Source organism: Octopus bimaculoides, chromosome 2 (assembly GCF_001194135.2).
Source record: "Octopus bimaculoides isolate UCB-OBI-ISO-001 chromosome 2, ASM119413v2, whole genome shotgun sequence".
In the NCBI taxonomy this organism is placed as follows: domain Eukaryota; kingdom Metazoa; phylum Mollusca; class Cephalopoda; order Octopoda; family Octopodidae; genus Octopus; species Octopus bimaculoides.
The window spans coordinates 94,851,476-94,875,910 of record NC_068982.1 but is presented as its reverse complement, the minus strand read 5'-3'; the positions used below and the strand labels follow the sequence as shown (position 1 = coordinate 94,875,910).

Below are 24,435 nucleotides of genomic sequence, written 5' to 3'. Positions count from 1 at the left end.
CCCCCCCCCCCGGCACTGGCAGGGGATGGTGGCGAACCCTGCTGTACTCTTTCACCACAACTTTCTCTCACTCTTGCTTCCTGTTTTTGTTGTGCCTGTAATTCAAAGAGTCAGCCTTGTCACACTGTGTCACGCTGAAATCCGTAAGAACTACGTTAAGGGTACACATGTCTGTGGAGTGCTCAGCCACTTGCACGTTAATTTCACGAGCAGGCTATTCCCTTGATCGGATCAACTGGAACACTCGACGTCGTAAGCGACGGAGTACCAACATCAATACTTTCTACTATAGGCACAAGGCCTGAAATTTGTCGGGAGGGGAGAAGTCGATTACATCGAACCCAGCATTTTACTAGTACATAATTTATCGACCTGCGAAAGAATGAAATATGGAATTTCAACTCAGAACATAGCAGCAGACGAACTTCCCGTGAGCATTTCGCCCGACGTGCTAAAAATTCCTGCCAGCTCGCTGCCTTAATTTTCAATTATAATAATAAAAACATAATTTAAATTGCGGGTGAAGATTTGCAACTTATTTATGAAACTTTTTAAAGTGCATTTACTTAAAAACAAAGGATAAATTTAAAAGTGTATCACATGGTTAGGCCGTACTGGCAAACATGGGTCTCATGGATTTACTGTTACCCACCTTAATAATATATAGAAGGAATAATCAAGAATGTAAATAGTTTTCTTATTGAATTCTTTCATACATCAACACATTTCATTCTTAAATACTTTCGTTCTTTCACTACGAAGATTATTAAATGCTGATAATTAATATCTTTGGAATAATGTGACACACTGTCAGATTTCATAATGCGCGACCTTCCTTTCAGACCTTCAGTTTCAGTTCATGTGGCAGCAATTATTTGGGCAAATTGCAGGTAATTTATTTGACACTATTTCCAGCCCATACAACCGAATGGTCCCAACCCCATGACTTTTATTATCCTTATTAATTAGTTTCAAAATTCCATCTTAGCATTCAGTAATAAAAAAGTTTAAGGAACGGAAGAGCTCAATACTTTAATTTTCGATTGTCTTCCACACCCTTCCATACTTAAAGCTGATAACGGTAAGCCCAGCGTGCATAATTATGTTGTCTGAGCGAGAGTTTATAGAATGCGGATTCAACCATATCTTCTACATCAACATGACTAAATCTCTGTGTATGTGTGTCTGTGTGTGTGTGTATGCGGGTTTTGTGTGTGTTAGGTGTGTGTGAATGTGTGTGTGTAAGTAATTAATATAAACTATAAAATAATTGCATCATCAGTTTAACAATAGTTTTCACCCCAGAATTAGAGAAATACCTCCAACTACCCTCTATTAGAAATAGTTGAAACGGAGAATATGTTTTTTGTCTTTACTTTCCTTTTGTAACTGGAGGTCTGAATGTGTATCATCTAGATTGTTGATCTTTGAGGCTGTTGTAAAACCTTAGAACGAAATTCATAGAGGAAATCATAGAAGAAATCAAGAAGAAATTGACATAAAACATCAACTCACATCAACCCAAGAAAAAATACTTAGTTCATTAGTGTTGTGTGCCTGTTTTGGGGACAAACAAGCGTACCCCAGTATACAAGACACCTGCATTCAAGGGTGCGGTAGAGAAGCGGGACACCGCAGAGAGGTGAGAATGGAAATTGTGGGGAAGAATAATTTCAAAATTGTATGTGGTCGTGTCGTGTATATTCATGTGTATATATGGGTTTGTATGTATGGAAATTGGGTGTGCAAATCTTTTATTAATTCCTCTCTTTATGTGAAAGGAAATACCGATAGTTGAGAGCTAATTTATGGTGCAATGGGCCAAAACCTCACGACGAGTGAAGAAAAGATTTAGACTCCGTCCTAATGTGCTTATCATTGTGTGTGTATATACACACATGCACACACACCTACACACACCCACGCACGCACACGCACACGCACGCACGCACACACACACACACACACACACACACACACACACACACACACACACACACACACACACACTGTCATTCATCCTACACAGTGTAATGGTGATATTTTCCATTCTTAAAACACGAATGTAGAGTAGACTTAGGTGGTTTGATGACAGAAGCATGTTCCCTTCTCTTTCTGTTTCTTATTTTTTGAATAAATTCTTTTGTAAACTTCTGATACCTATTATTTCAACAATGAAAGAATATGCTGCCTAAATATAACAGTTTTATTATCACGTAAGTGATGGAGATTAGCATGTTGGTTATAAAATTAAATTCATCAGAATTTTCTTTCAGTACATGCAAAATTTCAATATTTTTATTTAATCTGAAATTATAACTTGCTATACAACATGTGAATTTGATATATATAATCCCTTTAAGTAGATATAGATTACTTCGCTCTATATATTTTAGAATCACGTGAAAACATACAGAATATTTTTTTTATTCAATAGATACAAATATTAAATATTTAATAAAAAGAGATAACACGCATTGAGACGATCTTGCCTTTTTAGAATCAGAAGTGGAGGGTGGTCTAAGTCAACCGTCATATGAAACCGCATACTAACTCCTCATTTTTGACCAACTGTGCTCACTACAAAAATAGCAAGTATATAAATATTACCGTTCTTTATGACCTTATGATCTTACATCTTTGAAGATTTGACATAAATGGCAAAATATCGAATTTCATCTGAAATGGATATCTATCTGAGAGTTTAAAATTAGTGTTATAATCCTATCCGTGTCAACGTTTGAAATCTTACGATTCTATCTTGAAGGTGATTCAACCATATCATCTACATCAACATGACTAAATCTCTTTTAATATATAATCAAAGACAGACAGACATAAGTTCATGCCTCGGTCTCTGCTTGGGTGATCAAGTTACAATGCTAATTTCGTTTCCATTTACATTCCAAATAAATTATTATGGTGATTGGCTGTTATTGTAAGAGATATTTGGCAAAATGTTGTTAGTTTAAGCGTGGTGTGCATTGCTGAGACGGTATCAAGTCATATTATAATGATCTTGTTCTGTACTAAGCTCGGGATTTGCTATGCTGCCGAGATAATGTTGAAAGTAAATGCTATTGCTTATACTGTTTTTATTTTTGTAGAAATAGGTTGCTAAATTCAAAGACAGACTAAATAATTGACGTTCTATGTATGAACAAAATCAATTTCATTCAAAGTAAAATGAACAGAGTGTGAGAAGCAAAACAACTGTGAACAAGAAAAATATGCAGTCAGCTGGGTAATATTAAGGCCTTCAGTGACCTATAAAACAAAATATAATATAGTTATTAAGAAAGTGTAAAAAAAATGCACCTTAAATCCAACAGAAGCTTGCAGAAGATAAAGGAAACATTGAGGAAAATAGAAGATCTGGGGAAAAAGCAGACATTTAAAGAAATAAAAAGATGAATGCAGAACAAATGAAGAAATTTCATAGATTTAGAATGTTGGAAAAGAACAATAATGTATTATCTTCCAAGAAATTTAAAAGAAAAACGAATCTCCAGAGGATTCAATGTTAATTTATTTTTCACTACAGTATATAATTACTATTTAAAACTAATGTTGGAAAAGAGTTGATAGTAAGCAGTATAGTGAGTATATAACCTTGACTATGACTTCAAGTAAACAAAAGAAAAAGTAATAAATGTAAAGTATAAATAGGCAATCCAGAATGCGATGTCTCTGGTTGTAGAAAGTAGATGACAATATTTCTTCAATATAAAACTTATGTTGGCAGTGATATCCAAAACCCAATGCTGTGTGTATAGCAACACATGTGGATAGGAGAACTACACTTCAATTAACAACAACAAAACAGAAAGAAAAAATAACTAGCAAAAAGCAAACGAAAGAGTCTCTGCTTGATGGCTTCGAGAAGTGAGAATTGGCATCGGGATATCTCATATCACAAAAACATAGTAAAACATTACATAAATATTAGTAAATGTAGTTTTAGGTATACAACGATACGATTGTCATTGGTCAGTGATTGAACGTTGTTGATAATAGATCTATTCCTTCAGATATATAATTAAATAAAACAATAGCAACAATAGAGGAACATTTCAGTAATATATTTTTCATGTTGCTCAAAACTGATGACCTTGGGCTAGCAGATGGATGATGTGACAGGCTGAGAAAATAAGTAAAAACAACATAATGGTAAATATGCTAGATCAATATTTACACTGGTAACACTCAAAATACCAGCAGCTACACACTTCTGAAATAAATAAGATATGATTTCTCCAGAGGTTATCATGTAAAGATGCAATAACAATAGGCTTTCCAAATGCGTTAGCAGCGTTTAATGAAATAGCTTCATCTGAAAATGCAACCTTGGCAGGCCAACAATCTTTGTAGGAATACAAAATATGGCAGTTATAATCATTATACATACCATTGGAACAATAACACGTTTTGTGTATTATTGTATCTAATTTGTTCATTTATATTAGTTTTCTGTATATTTGTTTCATATGTCTAATCAAGAACATTATAAGTTTAATTAGATGAAGAGCCATACCCGCCACTCAAAACATATTGATTGTTAGCAAGTACCACGCTTCTGCTTATTGGTTTAGGTGCTCAAGTTTTCGTAAACAGATTTACCAGCTCTCTCATACATTGACCCAATGGTATATTATCAATGCAGAGAACGAAATACCAGCTCACGGCAGGTTCCAATTGCAGTTGAGTAGAAAGGAACATTGTTAAATGAAATGCCTTATTCAAGGTCACTATGCCCCACTTTGTCCGTGAGCTGATGTCCGAACTAACAGTTCATATCTGAACAACCCTAATCACTAGACATCAAGCCTTAATTAGAAGGTAATATATTTGAACTACATTATTCATAAGGCCTGGAATTTGCGGGAAGCGGACAGAGTCAATTACATCGTGCCCAGTATTTGATTGGTACTTATTTCATCGACCCCGAAAGGATGAAAGCAAAGACGATCTCGGTAAATGAAATGACGGATGAAACGCCGCTAAGCATTTTGGCCGGTGTGCTAATGATTCTGCCAGCTCACCGCCATAATAATAGTAATAATAATAATAAGGAGAAGAAATGGAAAAACTTTCAAAATACAAAGACCTGGAAATAGGGGTAACTCGAATGTGGAATCTAAAAACAGAAACAATTCCTATCATAGTAGGTGCCTTAGGTATAATAAAAAAATATTCAGACAAATACATAACAAAAACGCCAGGACTTACAAATATATATAACATACAGAAAATTGCACTACTGGGCACTGCACACATCCTACGCAAAACACTTTCAATACAGAAACCATAAGAGCACCACAGCAAACCACAGCACATACCCAAGACGCACAGAGCTGCGCTCGGTAGTGAAGTGAAAGCACGTTATAAAAATAAAACTACTGAACAATAATAATAATAATAATAATAATAATAATAATCATAATAATAATAATAATAATAATAATAATAATAATAATAATAATAATGATAATAATAATAATAATAGAAACATGTTACGAAGGAGAACAAAAACTTTTCTGTTATGAAGGAGAACACGAAATTTTCAAGTGAGTTTATGCATATTACCCAGGTTGAACAACATGATGGAAGTGCGGCTACTGTAGTTGCAAAGAAGGTGAAATCAATAGCAAAGCAAAATACGTTTGTACAATTGGCACATAGTTGGGAACAAAACCTCTGTATGGCAAATATGTGGCCCGTCGCAAACAAGCTGATGTAGATCAGAAGCACACCCATCAGTGGCTACGGAGCTCAGGACTAAAGGTAGTGAGTGAAGGTTTTATCTTGGCTGCTCAAGGCCAGAGCTTGTTGAACCTGAACTATCAAACCAATGCGATGAAAAGTGGTGAAGACCCAAAATGCCGATACTCCAACAAAGGGATTCAAACAATCTGCAGGTGTAAGGTTTTAGCGCCTACAAGGCACAGATCAAGACATGACAGAGTTGGCCTATATCTACATTGGATAATGTGTCGGCTTTATAAAATTAAAGCTGCTGATAAATGGTACAAGCACCACCCTGAGGCTGTAACTGAGGGAGAATATGTAACGATTCTTTGGGACTTCCCAGTATGTACACATCGGATCATCAAAGCAAATAAACGAGATATTGTTGTGAAAGACCAAAACAGTAAAGTCTGTTTATTGATTGACATGAGTATACCCTGTGACCATAATATCTGGGCAAAAGAATTTGATAAGCTCAGAAATTATAAAGATTTGCTAATCGAAATCGAAAAGATGTGGCATCTCGAGGCAAGTACAATACCAGAGATTGTAGGAGCACTTGGAATGATCAAAAAAGGAACTGAAAATTATTTATGAATGATCCCTGGCTAACCATCTGCTGTGTGAGAGTACAACGCTCCCTGGCAAGAATGGCTTGGACCACTACATATAAATAGTAGCGGTCTGAGTAAGTGAAATACATGTGTTGCTAGTTCAAAGTTGAAGTTCAAAGTTTACAGTTCGAGTTAGCGTGTTGGATTGTTGGTTCTTACCAGATTGTTACGTTCTGTGTAGTTACTGCCGTTTGTTTCGATCATATTGTTATTACACTATTGCAGTGTATTCGTTTCTCCTTAAGGAGATAACATCTGGCGACGAGGATTGTTCGAAACTCACTTTGGTAATTTCTGCGTTTTGGAAAACCTATCAGCCACAGTAGTACAGCTTCAAAAGAAGCAACATGAACAGAGGTTTTTGTTCCCACCTATGTGCCAATTGTTCAAACGCATTTTGCTTTGCTATTGATTTCACCTCCTTTGCAACTACAGTAGCCGCACTTCCATCATGCTGTTCAACCTGGGTACACGAGTAATAAAAACAAATACAACAACAACAACTAATTGGGTTACAGTCGGTGAAGTCCGAAAATCTAGTTAGCGCGGCTAAAGCAAATTCTGACTTTACGTTAAATCCGAAGGAGGGCATTATAGAAGATGCGAAGAAAATTTTAACAACGAGTGCAAGTCATGGTCGGAGGAGCAGAAAGTAAGGCTTTTGCTATGCGTGGTAGCTCCCGCCGAACATGCGCGTTACTGTAAATATTCTGCCCAAAATGTCGATTGAGATTGGTTTCCAAAAACCGTGGGATTGCTTTCAAAATTTTTTGTGATATAAGTTCATTATCCAACACAAGAATGGAGTGTTGGAACTTAACAGAAAATGACGACGAGGATTTTATCACATATACCGGAGTAGTCAACCGTATGTGCGAAAATTTCAGACTCCAGGATCTCAATCAGGATATGTTCAAATCACGTATCTTCGTGCAAGGACTTATAACACCCGAGGATAGAGAAATTCGGGCAAGGATTCTCTTGAAAATGGAGCAAGCGAACCAGGATTTATCTCTACAAACATTCGCAGAAGAATGTCAGAATATGGTGAATCTTAAGCAAGATGTGAAAAAATACAGGATAAAGACTCTGCAAAAATTCAGGTGTGTCGTCCCGGAAATCACAATAGAAATAGTGTCAGGCCCCAATCCATGTTATAGTTGTGGAGGCCTATACTACAAAAAAGAGTCTCCGTTTAAAAACAAAAAGTGTTATAGTTGTCAGAAGCTGAGACACAGGAGTTCTCATTGTAGAAGAAGACTACGAGGCTCAAACACAAAAAGTTCTAAGGTGTTTTCAGCGAAGAGTGATTGCTACGGGAAAACAAAAAAGAATTCGTGCACATAAAAATAAATGATGTGAATACCAAGTTACAGTTAGACACAAGTAGTGACATCTCGATTATAAATGCGAATATTTGGAAAAAAAATTGGAAAACCGAAATTACGTAAAATAGCGCGTGCTGTAACGGCCGATAAATTACATTTCCTGGGCAAAACATGTAAGGATGTCACATTTCGAAGACAGACACACGAAGCAAAGTTATTCGTTGTGGATAATACAATCAATCTGTTTAGCACAGATTGGTTAGAATTATTCTATTTATGGCACCTCCCCATAAATCTTTATTGCAATAGCATAAATGGTTGTCCCGTTAAAAACAAGTTTTCGGAAGAACTGAAGAATGTTCCCGCAAGTGTTATCAGAAGATTTAGGTCTATGTAGAAAGGCAGAAGCCTTTTTACAAGTATGTGAAAACGCTGTACATGTATTTAAAGCAAACAGAAAAGTACCATCCGCACAATTGAAACCGTAAATGAAGAGTTGGAAAGACTCGAAAAGAGTGGAGTCATCAAAAAGGTGTATTACTCGAAGTGGTCAGCATCCATGGTATGTATTTAAACAAATAATAGGATTAGGCTGTGTGTCGATTTCTCTACAGGACTGAACGACTGCTTAAAAACATACCACCATCAACTCCCGACAGCAGAGGACATTTTTTTCAAAGTTAAATGGGGGTAAATTGGTTTTTTTCTAAATTAGATCTGTCTGAAGCCTATTTACATATAAAAGTAAATGAAAAATGCTCAAAGTACTTGACAATAAATACACACAGAGGATTGTACCGAATTACACGATTACCTTTTGGATTAAAGTGACACTAGCAATATTCCAGCAAATCATGGATACTGTGTTACATGATTGTGAATTTTCAATCCCGTATTTGGACGATGTTTTAATCAAGAGTAATTCTCGCGAACAGCATGGGGAACGTATAAAAGCTGCGTTGTTCACATTGAGTGAAGGAAAATGCGAATTCTTTCTATCCATATTTAAGTATATGCTGCAGATAATTGATAAAAGTGCTAGACGCCCTGACTCGTCTAGGGCAGACGCAATAAGGAATATGCCTGCACCGACAAATATTCCAAATTTACAAGTATTTCTTGGGTTGGCAAACTATTATCAAAACTACATTCCTAATATGCACAAGATTGTTCATGCGGACTGCCTTTTGTGGTTAATTCCACAAAATATGGAAGAGACCGTTATAGTTACACTACAGGCAGAAAGTGAAATTAGAAGTATTATGACGAACGTTATACAACAACTACCGGCGACTACACAGAATATAAAAATGAAAGCTATAGGTGATGAGTATATTACGGAAATAAAAGAAGCTTTAAAAAATAATCAGAATAAAACTTCAGATGCCAGTAGATTTTCAATTTGCGATGATATTCTGATATATGCTCAAAGAGTGGTGGTTCCAATTACATTTCAAAAATATGTATTGCAGCAATTTCACAGCGGACATCTAGGAATGACAAGGATGAAGGCTTTGATGAGGAATTATGTCTATTTGCCGTCTATGGACCGAGATATCAAAAAACTTGGTTAGAACGTGCCGAGGTTGCGCGCTGGTGGCCAAAGCCCCGCCGGTAAAATATCAATCGTGGCCAGAGAGGGAGAACTCATGGTCTAGGTTACACATTCACTATGCCGGACCAGTAAACGGTGCTTACTACCTAATCGTAGTAAATCGCTGTACTAAGTGGCCGGAGGTTTGCAGGTGCTCTAGACCAACCTCTAAGACAAACTATAAAGTTCTTATACAAATTGGTAACGTGATGCGCCAATTTCAGACAGTGGAACGCAGTTGTCTGTGTATGAATTCAAGAACTTCTGTAAAAGGCATGCAATAAAGCATATTTTCACTCCTCCCTTCAGTCCGAGGTCAAATAGGCAAGCGAGGGAATGAATTAAGTAACGACGAAGCACTGACAAATTTCTTAAGAATATACAGAGTGACCCCCAATCCAAGTACAAATTCAGGGAACTATCATGCAGAATTGATGTTAAAAAGAAGAATAAAATCCATTTTTGATAAGCCATTGCCAGAGAAAAAAAGATGTAAAAGAAATACGAAAGCACCAACCAAATACGTCGAGATAGGTGATAAAGTGCATTTCAAGACAAATAGAAACGGTAAAGAATGCTGGGAAGATGGTGCTGTTACCAGAAGAATTGAAAATATGATGTATCTAATTGAAGGGTCTCACGGTGAAAATAAAAGACATATAAACCAACTAAGGAAGAGGTATAGCCAAACTCAGAGAGAAATTCCAATGGAAGTATTCTGTGAAATATTCGATGTATCGGTGCCAAAAGTAATAGTCCCGTAGAACCAGCATGAGAAAAAGAAAGCAGACCTAATACCTTGAGATAATGCCCAAGTGATAGAGATACTAAAATATATATATATATAAATAAAAAATTTCTTTATTCCTTTGGAACACGAAATCTCAAAATGGGAGATGTTGTGCGAGAGTACGATTCTGGCAAGGATGGACTGGATTACTAAATATAAATAGTAACGATCTGAGTAAGTGAGGCAGTTCGTGCTGACCAAGGCTGGGAGCTTGGCAAGCAGAATCTCGACAGACACTCATGCTTCTCTTCCCAAAAAGCAATGCCGACGGAGGGGTATCATCTCAGCGCACTATACACGGCTGGTACAAGGCAAGTGTTTAACGACCTGAGAGAGACTCTGGGTTTCGACGAAAGTCAGCTTGCCAACCTGCATCGAAGGACTTTTGGTTCGGGACCTATGGACAACTTCCAGAGGTCCCTAGTTTGGAAGTGCTTCGGAAGTGCTTTGCCAGATCGGGATAAACTCGCGAGAAAGGCGTTACCGCTTCGCCAACGTGCCCACACTGCGGTCAGATCAATGAATTACATGCAATTGTACAGTGGGTTTCTACCTGTGGGTTTCTACAGAACGGGTACTGTTACAGTTGGAGAGAGTTCAGCTGTCATTCGAATTGATTATTAAGATCCTGCCGCCGTCTCCCCTAAAAGCAGAAGAGAAATTTTGTTTTCTAGCCGTAATAGCTATAGCGAAATAGGTGATATGGAAGACGCATGGAAGAGGTATCGCATCAGGCACCTACGTCTCCGGGCATGCTTTGTTTACGCTTTTTTTTTATATCACCTAAGAGGGAAAGCATATCTGGAGAAGAAATGCTTGACAGCAAAAACGTACAAAAGAAGATGGAAGAGAGTAGCCTGAATGTTGGGTATATAAACGCCTAAACCCATTCCGCGTCCATTCAATTTTGCTTCATCTGCTTCCGAAATTATAATGTATTTATATATATATATATGTAATATCATTCAGTAAGTCCGCCACACCATTTGTCGCTTGAATTATCCCCGCTTTGTTTAAACCTTGTGGTTTCAATAAAATCATCGTACTAGTTCTACACTTCGTGTGTTAATAGTTCAAATTTGCAGTTCAAAGCTTACAGTATGAGTTAGCATTGTTGGGTCTTAAAAGATTCTTTCCACGATCCGTGTGGTTACTGCCGTTTGCTTCGATTATATTGTTATTACACTGTTGCAGTCTATTTGTTTATCCTTAAGGGTATAATACCATCCGTCACACGTACTGGAAGAGTATACTCGCTGTGAATTTTATTTCCTTTTCTCCTTTATTTTCTTTGTTTACTTTTTTATGTTTTATTTTTTCCTTTTCCTTTCTTTCTTCCCCTTTTTCTCTATTTGAAAATGAACAATCGAGTGTGTTTATTTTAATGGCCTACCAATGTACACAGTGCGTTTCTCCGCCCGAGATATCAGGAAGTCACTCGGCAAGAAATGGAAACACAAATGATAGAAGATGATAATGAAAATATTAATAATAGCTCCTACTGAAAGGTTGTCTCTTAGGGACAGCAAAGATCATCAGGAGGGTTCTAAGCACTTGGGGCTACCTAAGGTAACAGGTAATAACCCGCTACCCACATAAATATGCTACCAGGAATAAGACCGAACCTGAGCCAAATCAAAAAAAAAAATAATAATAATAATAATAAGGACCACTTAATCTCTGACCGGAAAGCTTTAGCACTAGCAGAGCATAAATAAAGACAGAAGAAAGTCGGCCTACATCTACAGTGGTTAATATGTCGGCATTATAAAATCAAAAGTGTTGACTAATGGTATAAGCGTCACTTAGAGGCTGTAACTGATGGAGAAAATATATAATTATGCTTTCGGACTTTCTCGTACATACAAACAGAACTATCGACGCTGATGAACTGGGTATATTGCTGTAAAGGACCCAAAACATGAAGTCTGTTTATTGATTGATATGAGTATCCCTATTGGTCATAGTATTGCGATGAAAGAATTTGAAAAGCTCAGAAAATATAAAGATTTGCTCATTGAAGTCGAAAGAAGGTGGCACCTGAAGATGGTTAAAATACCTTGGTTGTAGGAGGACGAGGAATTAAGAAAAGAAGAACTGAATATCATTTGAGAATGTTCTCTTGCTTGCCATTCCTGCAAGAAATGCCAGAAATTGGTTTAACTAGTTTGTTGCATGCACTGTGAAGAGCATTGTCTCTGTGGGAATGATAAACTTCTAAGTAGATAACTTTTTTTGTTTTAGATAACTTTATTTGATGTTGCATATGAACAATTTGGTGTGTTTATTTTAGTGGCCTATCAATGTATACAGCGAGTTACCTTGCTGTAGGTGTCGGGAGGTCAATCAGCAAGAACACAATATCTTCAATCAACAACCTCAAGATATTGTGTACTGTGTAACGTCAATAATAAAAATAATAACAACAACAACAACAACAACAACAACAACAACAACAACAACAACAACAACAACAATAATAATAATAATCCTTTCTACTATAAGCACAAAGCCTGAAATTTGTGGGTGGGGGATAGTCAATTTCATCGACCTTAGTGCCTAACTGGTACTTATTTCATCGACTGCGAAAGGATGAAAGGCAAGGTCGATCTCGGTGGAATTTGATCACAGAAAGTAGCGACGGCCGAAATACTGCTAAACATCCCGTCCAGCGTGCTAACAATTCTAGATGAGAGAGGCGAGGAAAGATCTATAACTTCTGTCGGCCTTTTCATATTGGTGAAATCACTGCAGCGCAAGTTCAATCCCTTCAAGAAAAATATAAACAGGAAAGGAACAACCGTCTCAGTTTCAAATGCTTGCAGTTACGCAAACTCCTCTAATTAGACAAGGAGAATATTAAATTGCGTGAGGTCAACCAAACACATGTGACTCGAGCGCCAAATGTCAGACCTTTACGACAAAAATGAGTGGAAAGCATCTTATTTTATTGATTCCACTAAAGAAAAGTAAAGTAGACTAAACACTAACTTACAAATACGTAAAATGTAATCACCATGATACAAAACAAGACATATTAAAAAAGTTACGAAGTAATGTAAAGGACACAAAAGATTAATTCATAAAATATAGATAAATGGAAAAATGAAATAATAGGCCTCATTATTCCAGGCGGTATAGTAACGTTTTTAGTAATATTATTCCCAACTGGAAGCTACGTAAATTAGCAAACCTAGACTGGAAAGTATAAAAAAAAAAAATGAAACACATTATCGTAAATATTAGAAATACTATATGGCGACGAAATATCTAGTAGAGAAACAGAAACTAATATAAAAGCAGCATTGAACAATTTTCTGTCTCCAAGCAAGCTGGATAAATCATGACAAGAAATATTAAAAACTTAAAGGTATGGTGAAAATGGAGGGGAGGGTGAGATGATATTCAAAACTATGTATAGAATATCTAAAATATATGAATTTATTGTTGATGGAGTCTTCATAGTACAGCATAGGCTCCAATTTGGATCATTTAAGAAAGCCTACAAATTATAAGATCATCCTAAGTACCAGAGTTGCAAGCGCTTACGCAGGTGATGCAATCTTGGAGTAGTTTCATTCGTCCTTACAATTCCTGCCACAGTCCCTCACTTAGTTGGAGGAGACATATTTCTGTTTGACTCTCACTTCCCTTTCCAAGAGGAAACTTAAAAAGTTAATGAGGATTTGATTGAAGAGAAAACTGTTTGTCCACAATTTTTGCTGCCTTGTCCCCTTCACGGTCTCATTTTTTAGACAGAGGAACATTGCTGTTTCACCTAGTTAAAGACAAGTGATGGAGCGGTCATAACGATGAAGTCAGCCGATAGCCTGATTCATCCTACACACCATAACAGCTGTTTTACATCACTCCTCAAGTCAGCATAAACACGCGCAGTACGGCCTCATCGCTCTGCACGATTTTGGACCTGTCCTATTTGGCGTTACTTCCGTGACAGTAGAGTTGATCGCAAAGGCTCTCGTATAACATTAATTCATGCCATGTATGTGGAAAGTATTCAGTAATGAAAATAATAATAATAATAATAATAATAATAATAATAATAATAATAATAACTAGCTGGACCCGTCAAAAATTCACGGAAAACATAAAAAAAAATGTATCTGTTTACAGATATTCACATTATGACCGTCTGTCTTTACGTTCTGTTGTCCAAATTTTGTCGAGATCGACTTTGCATTTGGTCCTTTCCGGGTCGATAAATTAAATATCAGTTGTGTACTGGGGTCGACCTAATCAACTAGCCCCCTCCCCACCGATAATTCAGACCTCGAAAAGTAGATTGTGAAAATTACAAAATATAGAAAATAATGTAACACCGATGAATATATAATCCAACCAAAATATCTCAGTTACATCAACGTAAACGGAATTATTATTTAATATTAAAATACATCGTACATATTCAAAGAACCTTAATGTACAAATTGAAATTCAAAAGAACTAAATAATAAGTGGATTTATGAATGAAAGTTTGGTAATTGCGTTTATTTGCACCACGCGACACTTATTATTGCAAACATGTTTCAATTAACCTAAACTATAGACACACACAAATACATTCATATACATATGTCTCGAGCTGTAGCTGTATTTCAAAGGGTACAGCCTTGTCATATTCTGTGTGAGGCTGAATCTCTCTGAGAACTACGTTAATGTTATGTATGTCTGTGGCGCACTCAGCCATTTGTGAGTTAATTTTATCTTCGTGTGGTAATGAAAAGTGAAATTGACATCCAATATTTGCTGTGTGTATGTATCTATGTATGAACTTTTCTTTGGATTTATGTATCTACTGTCTCTCTCAATTTCTCTCTTTCTCTTTCACTTCCTTTGTGTCCATCTTCTCTCCCGCTTTTCATTTAACAATGTATATATGTATCCATGTATCTACTTCTCGTACAATGAGATAAACATTTAAGAACATAAAATGAACGCCGTCACCACTCACTGTCTCTATCCCTTTCTCTCTCACTCTCTCACTTTCTCTCTCACTCTCCCTTTCTCTCTTACTTCCTCTCTGTCCTCTTCTCTCTCGCTTTGCCACTTCTTTGGAGTAAGTATGACACACGGAAGAGTTACGTACAAAACAAAAAGTTAGCGTATTAATATTATTGATGAAAATGATGGTGATGATGATGATGATGATGATGATGATGATGATGATGATGATGATTAAGATGACAGTTTCAAGTTTTGTCACAAAACCAGCAGTTTTGGGGGTAGAGCCAAGTCGATTACATTGACTCCAGTGCTCAACTGCTACTTATTTTATCGACGACCCCAAAGGAATGAATGGCAAATTAGACCCAGGTGGTATTTGAACTTATACAGCGTAAAGACGGATGAAAAGCCGCTAAGTATTTTGTACAGCATACTTATGGTTATAATAATATCAACTAGCAATACCCGTGGAAATTCCACGGAAAATACGAAATGTTTAGACGGTTGTACGTCTATATAGAGCTACTGAAATCAGTGTTGTTTTATAAATTGTATATTCTGCATTATTTTCATTTAAAAACACCTTCCAGTTTTTGTAGATAAGTTTGAAATTGAAGGACACGACTTGCCTATTCTCTTAGCAGTCCAGAAGTTCATTCATAAATCTAAGAGCTTCACAGTTATTGCAGAGAATATTCAGGTCACTAATGTTGTTACGTCTCAATTTCATTTTATATACTACCTTGAACATGTTCCCTTATCTGCTGTAAATGCTTTGATTTATATCTTTGATTCATATCTTCCTTTCTACACACTTTCTCCATTACTTTTTTCTAGTGATTTGACAATCTGCTCCTCCTTACATCGTTGCCTGTACCGTCTGATTCTCTCTCTTGTTAGCTTGTGATCCATAGTTTATAAAATAATAACATTTTTCAAGCGATCAGACGATAAATAATTGCACTTATGTGCATGCGTTAAGTGATAGGTGGTATAAAAGATTTCGATCAGTTAAAAAAAACTACACTTTTCGCTATCCACGCACTACCACCACTTCCACCACCATCATCATCAATATCACCAGCAACAGTAGCAGCAGTACCACTACCACCACAACGACCGCCACTACCACCACCATCATTATAATTTTCAGTTGCAATGTTCAGTCTAAGTTGTATGTCAACCAAGATTGTTTCATTTTAGTACAATTTTTTGTTTGCTTTTATCTACTTTACTTGGTGTCAATACAAAATTCGAAGAAATGTTTAAAAATATAACTTCAACAGCAATTTTGCCAAGTTATATCACTTTCATTGAAAAATTTATCTTTCTATCAATAGCAAGTTTATTATCATATCTATTGTAAGCCTTCCTTCTTCCTTCTTCAAGCCATCGACGTGCTTGTCAATGTGGATAGATGGATAAATAGATTGACATTGGGAGATATAGAAAATTGAAAAATAAAACACTCTTTTCTTGTCTGTCACAATAATACATGATGTTTAAAATTTCCTACACCCTTATATTCTCACTCTTTTTCTCTTTGCCTCTTACTTCAACAAACTTTTTAACCATGTTATTCCTCTCTTCACGCCGTTATCATTCTATCTTTCTTTTTAACTTTCATTTCCACTAATCTCATGACAGCTTAATGCGTCGGTTGGCAATAATGTCACTAGTTTCTCTCATCCTCACTCTCTCTTTCTCCCTCGTTTCTATTTTCCATTCTTTAAACTCACCACCAGAATGTCACCCATCTGCTAAAAGTTTTATTTGTAAACCTTTTTTCTCAATATCACACACTTCAACTAACTTTTAAATCACATAACTATTAAGTTCTCCTTACCTCACATCGTTAACACTTCTCTCTCCTTTCCCCCTCCCTCTTTACCTTTCCATTCAATAATCAGGTGACAACGTAACGCATTTCGGTTTTATTTTATTAGTATATAGGTAATAATAATAACAACAATAGCAATAATAATGATAATAACCAAAGCCTGAAAATAATTGGTAAAATCCATCTTGCACTTAGGGATATGATTTCAGCTAATGTTGTTGATATTGCAAATCTCAATCGCCTGTACAATGCAACCACGAAAATTTCAACGATTCTATGAGGGAAAAAAATTAGAGAACGACAACATTCTCACGAAAAGCTTATTTGGTTAGTGCGTATTCATCACCAAATTCTACTTAGGTCTGACATAGAATGTTGAAAAAACCTTAAGTTTGACAAGAATATCAAACCAACAAAAATCCGAAAATTAAAGAAAAAGTATATGAAAACCATACTTGATATCGATACCACAATAGAAACTATCAAACAAAAGGTGTCTACTAAAGCTGCCCGCATAGTACGGTATGAACAGCGTGTTAGGTTCTTCAAGGACAACAACATGTTCAAAAATAATCCCAAAAGTTTTAGGAGGCGCAATGGCCCAGTGGTTAGGGCAGCGGACTCGTGGTCTTAGGATCGCAGTTTCGATTCCCAGACCGGGCGTTGTGAGTGATTATTGAGCGAAAACACCTAAAGCTCCACGAGGCTCCGGCAGGGGATGGTGGCGAACCCTGCTGTACTCTTTCACACGGCGGTGCCTCAGCATGGCCGCAGCTCTAAGCTGAAACTATAAACACACAGGTAGATAGGGAAAATGCCAGTTTCAGTAAAGTCTGTCCCATCAAAAGTAGTGCAAGAATTTTGGAATAAAATTTGGGCAGAAGTAAAAACGCACAATAAAAATGCCGCTTCGAGTAAAAATGGGAGGGTATCAAGGTAGAGGATGTAAGGTCTGCGCTCTGGAAATCAAGCAAATAGAAGTCTCCAGGAAAGGATAAAATGTCTAACTTCTGACTGAATGCCTTCCCAGAGAGTCTTGAATTGCTAACAAAACTTTACAACAATGTTTTGCACCAAGCTAGTATGATTCCCTCTTGGCTAGTTAATGGTGTTACATTTCTGCTTCCAAAAAATGAAGAAAGAGATGAAGGAAAAAATTATAGACCTATAACCTGCTTAACAACAATATATAATACACTAACATCTGTATTGACTGAGTACGCCTATAATTTTTTAATAGAAAATGGCATCTTCCCTAATGATCAAAAATGATTTAAATGCACTATGGTTGTAAAGACGGGTACTATGGTTGTAAAGACGGGTATTATGGTTGTAAAGATCAGCTACTCATCAATAAAATGATCTTGGAAGATTGTCAACAAACACCACAAGAACTTATCGATAACCTGGATAGATTATAAAAAAAACTTTTGATGGATTAAAAAATGTCTGGACATTTATAAAATAACATCTACTCTGTGAAACTTCTTATCTGTACGTATGAGATCAAGGTGACCGTGAAATTGTACATCGCTAGCCAGATATTATAGTGATTAACAAATTTGACTAACAGCGTTTGATACTAGATATGGCTTGTCCAGCAGACAAGATCTGAGACAAAGGGTTGAAGAAGATTGAGAAATGCACCGCTAGCATCGTCAGTGAATAAAGTTGATGTGGTCCCAGTTGTAGTTGGGGGTGCTTGCTACTGTGAGTACCCTAATTGAAAATGAGCTTAACAAAATCGGGGACATCAGTGTTGGGTAATTATAGAAAAGAACACTCCTTGGAACTGCTCGCATACTTGGAAAATTGCTTGACAATTAAATATATGATCTCAGTCAACTGGTTTTGGACCGCTGGAACCTTTATTATATAACCAGCAACAAATGTTGTGCAACAAGTGGAATAATAGAAATAATGCATTTCTAAATATCCCAGAGAGATTTATGCAGTAGCAGCACGATAAATTGATAGTATGTTGTCAATTTAATGTGACAATCCCATGAGGGCGAAGAATGCTTCTGTTATTTAGCTTTAGGAAACACCGTTTCTTGTTGGACTTGACACATTTCCTGTGTCCTTATGTTTTCAAAGTGAAGACAGGCACCTCCACCCAGCAGTCTCTAGGTGCTGGCTTTGCTAGGTGGAGGTGCTTGTCTCCACTTTCAAAAAATAAGGACACAGGAAATGTATCAAGTCCAACAGGAAACGGTATTTCCTAGGGCTAAATAACAGTAGCATTCTTCCCTTTCATGGGACTGTCACATTAATTTGACAACATACTATCACTTGAAGTGGAATAATAGTAATGATAATCGTTTATGTATTTGTCACAAAGGCTGCTGATAAAGCATGTGGTCAAATTTTAAAGCTGTAGATTTACACAGAACTGAGTCTGGATTAATGAACAGCAATAAATGACAGGTGCATTAATAGAGATTTGTTTCAGTGTTATTCTGTTGCTAACAAAATTTCAGTACTATATATAATAGTCAAATTTATTTGTATATGATATTCACATTACCACCAAAAGAGGGGATCAGCCACTGTAGTTTCAGTCTTGTATTGCGATACAAACGATGACCAAGTATTCATTTTAACTATCGGTCAAGCACATTCCTATGCATAACGTATTCTTGGAAAATAGTTGGATGCAAACCTACTGATTTACTAAATGTGTTTTGTTTCAGTGCAATACTGTACTAGTGAGAATGTCCGATTTAAATTAGTCCGACCCATCTTTTTTGTCCATGTCGATACATATATAAAAACAGGTTTACATTTGTCAGTCAAACTCAGAGTAGACTAATATATATAGCCGTACTGTATATTTTTTTATATAGTATAATGTTGAACAATGTAAATGAAGGGAAATGAAATATCCCAGTTGGGAGACAGTAAATCAGTAACCAATGAGGAAACCTCACCGATCCTGAATAGACAGGTTGACCTCTTCCATCTGTGCTAATTCTTTCTCTAAGATGATACTTTTCATTCTCACTCCTTCCTTTTCAGCAAATTTACCAGAGGACAGAACCTCCCTCTCTAGTTTCGACTGAAGGAAGGAAGATATTGCTTCCGAAGTAAGCCTGATTCACGGCTACTTTCCACACCACGGACGATATGGATAGACTGTAGGCAGTGGAACCTGTGACTGAGAGCCTAATGCATGTTTATTTCAAATTTGAGCAAAATTGGGTGTATGGTTCCGGAGATAAGCCAAGAAATGCTTTTTTGAGTCATTTGTTTCCCGTCCTATGCTCAAAGTAAACACAATTTGAAAAATCGATATGTATGTATGGAATAAAATATATCAACACATAATCGCTCTGCCATGATCCGATACCTTTTTGATGTAATTCCAATTCTTTTAGTGAAAATCGGACAAACGGCGTTGACGTGATGCGCAAGCCCACACAGCCACCACACAGACAGACATCCTCCGTTTTATATATAGAGATTACAAGACGGACGTATCGCAATTAGAAAACATATATATTACCCACTGTAAGACTGAAAAATGATCTCAGATGTAAGAAAGACAATACAAATAACTATAAACAAAAAATGACCACAATATAAAACTATTTTCTTTCAAGAAGGGTGGCTATTATTACGAAGCAAAGGTCGAAATAACAGATAGTTGTGAGGAGAGTGGAAGAAACAACGAAAGAATTTGTAAAAGTAATGGTGGCTTACAGAATTTTTCGCTAAAATCATGACTAAGGAGTATCCTGTATGGTCTCTGAATAAAATTGAACGAACTGAAAGAATTGGAATTACATCAAAAAGGTATCGGAGCATGGCAGAGCGATTATGTGTTGATATATTTTATTCCATACATACATTGCGAAGAACATTCAGAAAACACGGTGCCTCCTAATCGAAGTATCAGTCCCAAGGGACAATGATGCTTCTCTGATTGAATTTGAGTAAGGATCAGCGTATAAAGGTCTGAAAATTGAAAGAATCAGAGTGCGGAGGATGGAAATTAGAAACAACTGCTGATACTTTTAAAGCATGCATTAAAACTATGACAAGTGAGAAAAGTTTCGTTGGCGAATTACATAGTTTACTTTGACATAAATAACTTTCTCTATATTATCAAGATATTGCGTAAGGTGAAATTAGTATAGCAAAAAGTTTATAGATGCTTGGAACATATTCAGTATTTATTTACCATCTATTCAGTAATTATCAACCTCTTGTAGTTACAAGAGTTTGATACGTTTTCTTTTATTCGCTCTCGACCTTGCTGTATCTGTTGTCTGTGATCAATCTCAGCAAAAGGAACCGTTTTCAAATAAATGAAATTGTCTCAGCTGCCAAGAAGAGAAATAGATTCGATAGAAATCAGCGCACAACGAGCATAAGATCTATTAGAAAATTGTCTCCCTCTACGTTTTGTTATCAATCATAATTCTACTTACGACTAGAATATTCAATTTAGGTGTTTCTATCGCGAACGTGTTCAGAACTGCCTAATACAGTGTAGATGTATTACAAATTAATTTAGATATGGTACACCATAGAATGCTAAACCAAATTAATATTTTCCTGCTACATCGGTAAAAGATACCGAATAAATAAGAGATGGTGAAAGTCTTACGTTTCCGTCATAGTTTCTTGTATAAGGCATATAAATCTGATGAGTTCTCTGAGGAAAAAAATAAATTAACATAGAAAAAAGTTCCCGAATAGCAGATCATTTTCCACAAGATTCTCTCTATATAGTTCTTAAATTACAAACAAGTGTATTTTATCCAAATGCACATGTTGTTCGATGATTGCCGTTTATTTACAAGTCATACATTTTGTATTCCAAACTTCTTACCTCTCGTAATCTTTTCTATGATCATCAACTATTTTTATTGTACATCCAACTGTTCAGTTGCATTTCTGAAATAATAATAATAATGTAAGTTTACGTAATCAGTGCTAATATTAAATAGGTTATCATAAACTAGACAAGAAAAGGTTAAATATAATCTTTTGTTTAATGGAAAACTACGGATTTATTGAACGTTATTTATAGTAGAAATACTGAGAGCCGTAGATTTAGCAAATATGTGTAATTAGAAGAAATAAGAGTAAAACTATTTAGATGAAAGCATTAACATTAGAAGACTAAAGGCAAATTCCTGCATAATTTAAAAGATAAAGGATTAGGGTGAATATAAGTACGCATATTCTTTTTAAAATAAATTCCTTGATTTGATTTCTTGCTTTCTCTTCTAAAGCTTTATTATATAATCATGTAACTCTGATTTCAAACATACAGATTTCTTTAATAAAATTTTGACGCCAAAATATATTCTTGTCGCATTTGAGAAATACATGAAGATTCAAAATAAGGAACGAAGGAAAGGGAGTATATCAATCAAAAAAGCTTACAGTTGTAGGCATAGACAAATCTTTGGTGTTTGTCTAAAATAAAAATTAATGATTGCATATAGGTTCGTGTGTACGTATTATTTAAAATTTTTATAATTCTTTCAACAAAGACATGTTGGTTCCTAATAAAGAAACAAAGCTCTCACGATGGAATTTGGATAACAATAAATGTTACATGTTGAACTTAGCAAAGACTTTCATAATTTTATTCTTCCACTTACAGATTGCATTTGTAAAGAGTGTGCTAGAAAGTGTTCCTTGATATAAAATTTTAACTTTTCCAGATACAAATTTTTACTCCAATGAACAAATATGCCAATGATTATTATTACTTGTATGCCTATACAGCATTTATTTCTTTATCGTCCAAAATAAATATATTAGGTCAGCTATGTTTGATTTAATAAAAGATTCGATGCAAACCTTTCACTAATACTTCTTGTGTTGTTATGTAAACTTCAGTATCTACTTCAGGGCCGTCACTCTTGCTGATGATATTATGTATTAATTTAGCAACACCATTATGTCACAATATACCATAGTATGTGCGTAACATTCAAACACAGACGTGTAAATATACAGACACAAAATATCTCCATACACACACACACACACACACACACACACACATATATATATATATATATATATATATATATATATATATATATATATATATATATATATATATGCATATATGCTAATGTGTGTTCTTTTATGTTCAGTCATGGAGACAATCATAAGCTGATGAACTGCAGGATAACTCAATACTACAGTTCGTAGTTTTTGTATTTAAGCAAACGTTTAAAACTCATTCCGACGTTTGGCCGTGGACTGTCTATTTATTCTTTTATTCTTTTGCTTGTTTCTGTCATTTTGACAGCGGCCATGCTGGAGCACCACCTTTAGTCGAACAGATGGACTCCAAAACTTATTCTTTCTAAGCCTAGTACTTATTCTATTGCTCTATTTTGCCGAACCGTTTTGTTACGATTAAGTAACCACACCAACATTGGTTGTCAAGCGATGGTGGGGGTACAAACACAGAGGCACAAATACATGCACACACACACACACACACATCTACCAAATCCACTCACAAGGCTTTGGTCAGCCCGAGGCTATGGTAGAAGACACTTGCCCATGGTGCCACGCAGAGGGACTGAACCTAGAACCATGTGGTTGGGAAGCAAGTTTCTTACTACACAGCCACTCCTGCATCTAAACAAACTAAGTTTTTCATCATATATGCTGTCTATATCTTTTGGCTCGACTCAACTTGTGGTTGAGTTGTGATGAGTGCAATATATATAAAGTATTACATACGTTTTGAAATAAAAAGAAAAGCTTGATTCAGAGGAACACCATACCTTTGATTAAAAATGGTCTGATTTTATTCATTCAAACATCTGATACCCCAGAAGCGAGCAGATGCAATAGAAAAACATTGGCACGATGAAAGAGGTCGCTGAGGATAGAGTAAACTCATAGCGTTGTAGCTGTAATTCAAATGCCCTACCTTCTCACTTATTGCGTAGTTCTTGTTCGATCTGACGATGAAGTTTGCAGGTATAAACGAAAGCAAAAATTACTCCATATACGTGATAAAATCTATTTATTTGGAAGAATGATCGACACTACCAATATACGAAATTTCCAACTACCTGCGATTGTACAACCGATAACATGATTTTTTTTATCGCTTCAACGATTGAACGCTTAGATAAACCACGAGTAGCAGCGAAGCTAATCTTCAAATTCGTCCCCATATCAATCTCTCTCTCTCTCTCTCTCTCTCTCTCTCTCTCTCTCTCTCTCTCTCTCTTTCTGTTTATATATACAAACACACATACACGCGTGCACTCACATATACACATATATATGCATATGTGCATGCCCCGGCAAAAGAAAGAGGAGGAGAGACAGGTATAACGATGCGAACTGCTTTATTACAAAACCATACCTGCGTCAATTTCAAAAAAATTGCAGATTAATTATATCTAGGAATGGATGATGAAACTTTTCTTTAATTACCAATCCTAATACTGTAGACAGGTGATATATATATATATATATATATATATATATATATACACATATATATATACACACACACACACACACACACATATATATATAAATATATATATATATATATA

The 24,435-nt window shown here is 35.9% G+C and overlaps 2 protein-coding genes across 11 annotated transcripts in view; one reads left to right on the top strand and one right to left on the bottom strand.

The window, feature by feature from the left end:
• LOC106883318 (uncharacterized) overlaps positions 1 to 24,435 on the bottom strand; it is a 351,443-nt gene that overhangs the window by 125,420 nt on the left and 201,588 nt on the right. For 3 of the 10 annotated variants that reach the window (XM_014934300.2, XM_014934292.2, XM_014934308.2), the window contains one exon: positions 21,717 to 21,781. The exons of the other annotated variants lie outside the window; for them this stretch is intronic. The gene's annotated coding sequence lies outside the window, so the exon portion shown is untranslated. The remainder of the gene's footprint in view (positions 1 to 21,716; positions 21,782 to 24,435) is intronic. 10 annotated transcript variants of the gene reach the window in all.
• On the top strand, positions 8,446 to 9,264 carry LOC106883311 (uncharacterized protein K02A2.6-like). The gene has a single exon (XM_014934274.1). It carries the CDS (start codon positions 8,446 to 8,448, stop codon positions 9,262 to 9,264), a length of 819 nt encoding a protein of 272 aa, XP_014789760.1.

Excerpts from the sequence above, each read along its gene's own strand:
- LOC106883311 (XM_014934274.1), top strand. The coding sequence starts at position 8,446 with ATGCTCAAAGTACTTGACAATAAATACACACAGAGGATTGTACCGAAT.